The sequence below is a fragment of the Babylonia areolata genome, chromosome 1, assembly GCF_041734735.1.
Source record: "Babylonia areolata isolate BAREFJ2019XMU chromosome 1, ASM4173473v1, whole genome shotgun sequence".
Classification (NCBI taxonomy): Eukaryota; Metazoa; Mollusca; class Gastropoda; order Neogastropoda; family Buccinidae; genus Babylonia; species Babylonia areolata.
Genome location: NC_134876.1, coordinates 94,417,586 through 94,424,211, shown reverse-complemented (window position 1 = coordinate 94,424,211; position 6,626 = coordinate 94,417,586). Strand labels below are relative to the sequence as shown.

The following is a 6,626-nucleotide window of genomic DNA, read 5'->3' as shown; positions in this document are numbered from 1 at the left end:
TCTCAAGACATAAGGGAGAAAAGGGAGTGAGGATAATTAGGGAGGCTGATGAGAGCCATTCTTAAAAAAAAAAAAAAAAAAGTGATTTATGCTTGTAGATTGTCACTGATCCACGAACAGGCGCAAGCACAAGAACCCTTTGATAGCAAGGGGACAGATTTGGTTGGACACAGGATGCAGGTTAACTGCAAGAAAACAGAGTTTCAGCAGAGACACCATCAGGTTTTGAGTCTGGTGTGTTTTTCATCCATTGATTAGTATTCAGTACCACTAACTACTGCACCAGAGTTATAAAAAATAATGAAAATAAAGCATTTGCAAAGAAATCATAATCTGGCCGTTGATTCATCAGCCTTAACAGAGTATGGGGTGACTTAGAAAAAAAAAACAACAAAAATGTACTCAAAATGCATGGCATAAAACAGAAATGGTAGGATATGGACTGACCCAGTCAGTCAGTGTTTACATCAAATGGCACTGGACATATATATCAGCAACTGAGCAAGGTCAAAAGCTGATAACCATTAGTTTGTACTAAAGCATTTTCAATTCACTTTTATGAACCAGAATATTTAGAGAAATATAATAAAATTACAAGAAAAACTCTTGTTCCACAGCTGTTCACAACACACTTTCAGTTGTAAGGGATGGGGCAAAGCAACCATATGTACTTTCAGTGACCTCATTCACAGTGCCGACAGGCAAACCACTGAGCTCTGTAAGGCATATGAGTGAAGGCCATGCTATTCCCTTTACTTGACTGTGCTTAACATAAGCCTTTCACTGTGCGCCAACCATGATACAAACACGGCTGCTGGGCAGCACAGTTGACTGTACAATACAGAATGATGATATAAAACAGTGCACCAATTAGTTTTAGAAAGGCATATTCTGTAGTGTTGTTATGCGCAAGAAAGCCAGTAAATTAACCTTTCAATACCCAACACAATAGCTACAGGATTTACATGCAAGCACACTTTGGGTTTAAAGGGAGAGAAGCAATATATTCATAGGCTGGACTTCACACCTTCATGTTAAAAAACATGCTTTTTGAAATTAATGCTACAGACACAAAATATTTTTGTTCGCCTCAAAACCAAGATTTTGCACATGCATACACAGCACGATGTGATAAATTAAACATTATATTAATCTTACCCTACTTTTGCTATGGAGACAATTATCGGTGCAGTGGTATTCTGTTGCTGCTGTCTGTACAATGGATTCATGCAGAATGAATACAGCAGTGCACAGGAACACATCACTGATGAATATGGGGAGCATGTGAAGGATAAAATGAATGAAGCTTTAAAAAAAAAAACAACAACAGTAGAACAATTGTTAGAATCACTGGTATTCCACACAGTTTATGGCACAATACAATGGGTGAAAGAAGATGGTGAGGAGAAGGCGAGTTGGATTGGCATGGCAAAATCTTTGTTTCTTTGTCTTGGAAGTCTTGAAGTTCTGGAGACTCCATTGCTAATTGTTCTTTCATTTTAAGTTTGAGTTTTTCTGTTTCGTCTCTCATCCCCCACGCTCTTCTGATCAGTCTGTTCACCACAGAGTGCACCTCTTCACAGCCCTGCTCTCCGTGAACCGCCAACCCCAAACCATACTTTTCAATAAATGGAACACAATGATGTTCAGCAATCAGTATCAGTATCAGTAGCTCAAGGAGGCGTCAATGCGTTTGGTCGAATCCATATATGCTACACCACATCTGCCAAGCAGATGCCTGACCAGCAGCGTAACCCAACACACTTAGTCGGACCTTGAGATTTTTTTTTTTTTTTTTTTAATAAATAATAATAAAAATAAATAATAAAGTTGCTTTAATGTCACTTTCTTCTGGGGAACTACTTGGTGGCTGATACAGTGGATGGTTCTGTCACACTGCTGTCCAAGTCCCTGTCACAGTCTGTTGCTAGGTCTTCGTCATTGTCTCTTTTCCATTTGAGGGGATGAAAATTTGGTTTTTTGGGTGGCTATGGCTCTTTTTATCTAAATAATGACATAATGGACACTGATCGACTTAGAGAGTGCCATCGAAATTGGACTACAATTTCTGTGTTTTATGTATGTCAGTCTGTGCACAAGTGTTCATTGTTGTGGAATCAGAAACAACACTCTCGGCTTGTTTCAGTGCATTAAGTCTCGGATAACACTTGACGCAGAAAGCAACTGGGAGTTGTCATTTGATGTCACATGTCAATGCCATGATGCACAGACAGTTCCAAAGCATATTTCTCACACATTCTTATATTACATTTTTTATCTTTGTGCTGTCTTTCCACATGTTCCCCACATATCCTACACAAAGAGTTCGATCTCTCACAGTGCAGCGTGAACGTGTGTTCAACTGATGGTTCCATCATGTTAAATATTTATCTTCTCACATTCTCATTTATCTTCTATCATATCACAAAGAACACACTATACACAACAACGGGGCCCCTTTCCCAAACAATAACTTCTCACTCACAGTGCACACGTACACCTTCATGCATCACATAATGAGAACTCCATAAGAAATATGTAATTGAGAACAGCACTGAATTCGAACAGCAACAAAATCGGCATCCTACTGGCAGTAGATCGTAGTAACTAAGAAGCATTGTTACTGTGCCAGCCTGTCGCTCATGGTGTGTCTGGAATTCAGTCACGGGTGAGGCAAAGGTCAAGTCAGTGGTATCGCTCAATAGCAGGCGGAAAGAAGTGAATGGACAGTCATGGTACCACAGTAATATAGAGGATGACAAAGCATATGGAAACTCAGCTTTTAGGAAAAGAAATGTATGGATGTGGCATATATATCTATTATAAAATAATCTAAGTTGCATCCCCACTATTATCCCTTTCTCTGCTGTGATCAGAAATGTGCTGCTTTCATGACCTGAAGATATTATTGTACATAACTTTATAAATAAAGTGAAATGTTACATGAACTAAATTTCTCAGCATGATTTTTTTTTTTCATCATTACATCAAACACAGAGATAAATGCTGTTTTACAAGGATAATTTGTGCAGAAATATTTCATGTTCACTGGTTCAGGTTCAGCTTTGAAAAAAAAAAGAAAAAAAAAGAAAAACTGAAAGCATTTGTTCTGCATGGTGGAACTGTGAAAGCTGAAACAGCACGAAATGATCCTTCATGGAATAGGCACTTCAACTTAGTTCAACTTCGTTCAAAGTTGAAAATATTATTGTTCTTTTCTACAGTAAAAATTCATAAACTGCTCTTTGCATGCAATTTGCAGCTGATAGTGTAAAGAAACCAGTTTATCTCCCTTACCTTGCTGTCAATCAAAACTTAAGTCTGTTATGATTTTACAAGGTTCTTTTCCCCTCTTAGATTTATGTGGTTGATGTTTTTACCTCCCTAAGTTTGAAAAGGTACACATTCTCAAAAACCTTTATGCTAGTAACAGTCAACAAACATGTCATCAGCATCGTCAAACTCATCTTCAGACATGAAAGTCACTTCATGCACAGACGATGCCCCTTTCACCGCTGCCATCACATCTTCCAGCACAGAGGCTGGTTTTCGATCATACTCATTGGCACCGTGACTCTGCTGCTGTAGCGTACTGGCAGGATCCAGCTGTGACAAGGCCTGTAAGAACTGATTTACTGTCACACACGGCGCTGTCAAATCTGTGTTTGAAGCTTCTTCACCTGTCACCTCGGCACTGTGTGAATTTGTGGTGTCAGATTCTCTGTCCAGTCTTGGTGCCTTGACTGGCAGATCCTCTTCAGATTCCATACACTCTTGCAGGGAAACCAACATGTGGAGAGCTTTTTGTTTCACTGCTAGGTCATAGTCTTCAGCCCCCGTCATCAGTGCCTGTCCGAAGCCCTCTTGCAACAGAGACTCCAGAGCACAGTGATAATCCTTACTGCTCACACTGCAGCTCTGCTTTGATGAAGTTCTCTTCCTGTGGAGCTTTCTGTCAGACATGGCAGCATTCCTGACGTTCCCACCACCACCACTTCCACCCTCCACACCTTCCCTGCAGGGCAACAGAGGAGCTGCCAATTTTTCCCAGAAATCAAGCACCTTCACTTTCACATCCCAGTCAAAGTCGTTCATAGCAGCCAACATGGCGGCACAGATCTTGGTTCTCAGCAGAGTCCTGTCGGACGGGGATGGAGTGAGAGATGGCAGTGTGCTCCGAGAAAGAAGAGCTGTCAGCAGCAGGACGGCAGCACGACGTGGGAAAGCCTCAGAGTCATTCGCCACCACTTCCATCATTTCGTTTGCCAGGGTGGTCTGGAAAAGGATGTCAATGACACTGACTGTTCCAGACAGTACATGTTTCTTTTAACCCCTTATCAGTTTCATATTAACCTGCACTGTTCCTCCCTATCAATGAATGCCACAAATGGAAAAAGAAATTTTGTAAACTGTACACTTTATCGGTATCTCCACATCATGAAAAAGTGTTTTTGCATATTTTATCATTTTGTCGTAACTAAATATAGCTGACTGGCACCTCCCTGACTTACTCACACATGAAGAATTAATTTATGGTCAATGGACATATTCCAAAATGGCAATAATATAGTTGCATGCGTTTCCATAATCTAAGACTGTTCCCCCGACTTGTATTTAAAATGCTGTAGAAAGGCAGTATAAAGTAACTTCTATCCGGAAAGCAAAATATTTTTATAGCTTAACTTTTATGTAAGACAGTTTCATCATAGATCAGATATCTGAAAGAGAGACATTTACCTAGAAAACATAGATTCATACATTACTGTAAAGATCTGTTCATATGCACATTCTGTTAAAAAGTGCTTTTAAAATTTCAGTGCTTGAAACTTGCAATAACAGTGGTCAGAAAAAAAAACAGGATTATGTTTTCTGAATCTGTAAAAACACAAGAAAAGATATAAACTAATCTCTTGCACAGTCCATCACTGAAAAAAAACTGAACAAACTCTGCAGGAAATCAGTTCTCTTTTTACCTCAGTGATGTCAGCATCTTGAAGAAAGGCGTCCCATAATGGTGACTCAGTAAGACTGGTTGCCAGGGCGATGGCACTGGCTCGAGGGTAACTCTCCCCATACTTCGTGCAGTTCCACACATGGCGCAGAAGATGGTGGTCTGCCAGAGCACTGAGGAACCATGGATCTGTAAAAAAACAAAAGGAAGGGAATAACAATAATAATGACAATGTCCACAGCTGGGAAAATAGGAATTTGAATGCAGATATGGAAGAAAATAAAAACTATGATAATGTTGCTCAAAGATTCATTCCCAAAGAAGCAGAACCAAAAACATATGCAGACATGGAAAATGACAATAAAAAAAAGGGTAAGTTAAAAAAAAAAAAAAGAACAACAAAAAAACACACACACATGGAAATCTTTTGTTACAGATGAAACTCCCCCAACCCCTTTTTCATCCATGAAAGAGTTGAAATATTAACTAACCTAAATCTACTTTGACATGGTTACTCAACTCCACCACAGACAAGACGTTTTTTGTCGGTTTTTTTTTTTTTTTTTTTTTTTAACTTTTGTGACTGACCTTATTCATAATCCCTCTCCCTATCCCAGACTGACTTCTGTTCTGCAATGTTTTATTTGTGAAGACTGAACTACAAGTCAGTACCAGCTATGGCACACAATAACGACTTGTTCATGGTTGCTGATGCCCTGTTTGAAAAACTTCACTGTCTAACCAAAACTTTTTAACTCTCTCCATACAAACGGCGAAAGAGACGACATTAACAGCGTTTCACCCCAATAACCACCATCAAAATATTACCAGCGGAAGGCTCTTACACTGAAGAGGTGAATGTTGACAAAGAATACCACAATTCTGACGACAGAAGCTAAAGGTTGGGTCACTGAGACACCCACTGGACATCCGAGGGGTCTGTGTAGAGGAGAAGAGAGGACTGGCCGTACTGAGTGAGTTAAAGTTGGCAATTAGATAACAAGTGGCATGCAGCCAAGGTGACACAAAGACAGATGTGATAGCTTACTTATTTATCAATTAGTTTCACCCCATTAACTGCCCTCAGTGAACTGAGATCTGCTGTCAGAAGCAAATCATGAACCAGAAGGAACACGCACAACGAACCTGACGCGATACCAAGCACTTTACGAATCAGCTCCAAAGTGGTGTCTCGGATCTCCCACTGCATGGAGACCAGGCGGTATTCCATTAACTCCACCCAGTGGGTCAGCACCTTCTCCAGGCCCCCTGTCTCTCCTGGGGCGGAGCACTGGTACTGTTTGCTGACGATGTTAAGGAAAGCTGTGCATGTCTGGCTGTATAACTGAAAACACACGTAGAGGCGCACACATTCATGGAGAGGCACACACACACACACACAGACACACACACAATCTGAAGTAGCTTTCATGAACAAGATTAAGATTTTCTCTTTCTCTCCTGTCTACTTAGTATCTTCCATCTTGTACCAATGTACTGATCTGATTATTTGATTCAAACTATCATGTTTCTATTTCATTTGCACTAAACTTGTGCATGCAAAAACTGCAAACAGCATCTAAACTATCAATACCACACACACAAAACTGCATAACAGTACTCAGGTTTAAAATGCAAACATGCAATACTTATAGGAAATCATAACCTGATAGCA

The 6,626-nt window shown here is 40.1% G+C and overlaps 1 protein-coding gene across 1 annotated transcript in view; it reads right to left on the bottom strand.

Moving 5' to 3' along the window:
- LOC143289686 (uncharacterized) overlaps positions 1-6,626 on the bottom strand; it is a 15,538-nt gene continuing 8,912 nt past the window's right edge. The window contains exons 9-11 of the mRNA XM_076598737.1: positions 6,098-6,296; positions 4,974-5,140; positions 1-4,275 (exon numbers count right to left, since the gene is read on the bottom strand). Of these exons, the coding sequence (XP_076454852.1) occupies positions 3,424-4,275; positions 4,974-5,140; positions 6,098-6,296 (1,218 nt within the window). The 3' untranslated portion in view covers positions 1-3,423. The remainder of the gene's footprint in view (positions 4,276-4,973; positions 5,141-6,097; positions 6,297-6,626) is intronic.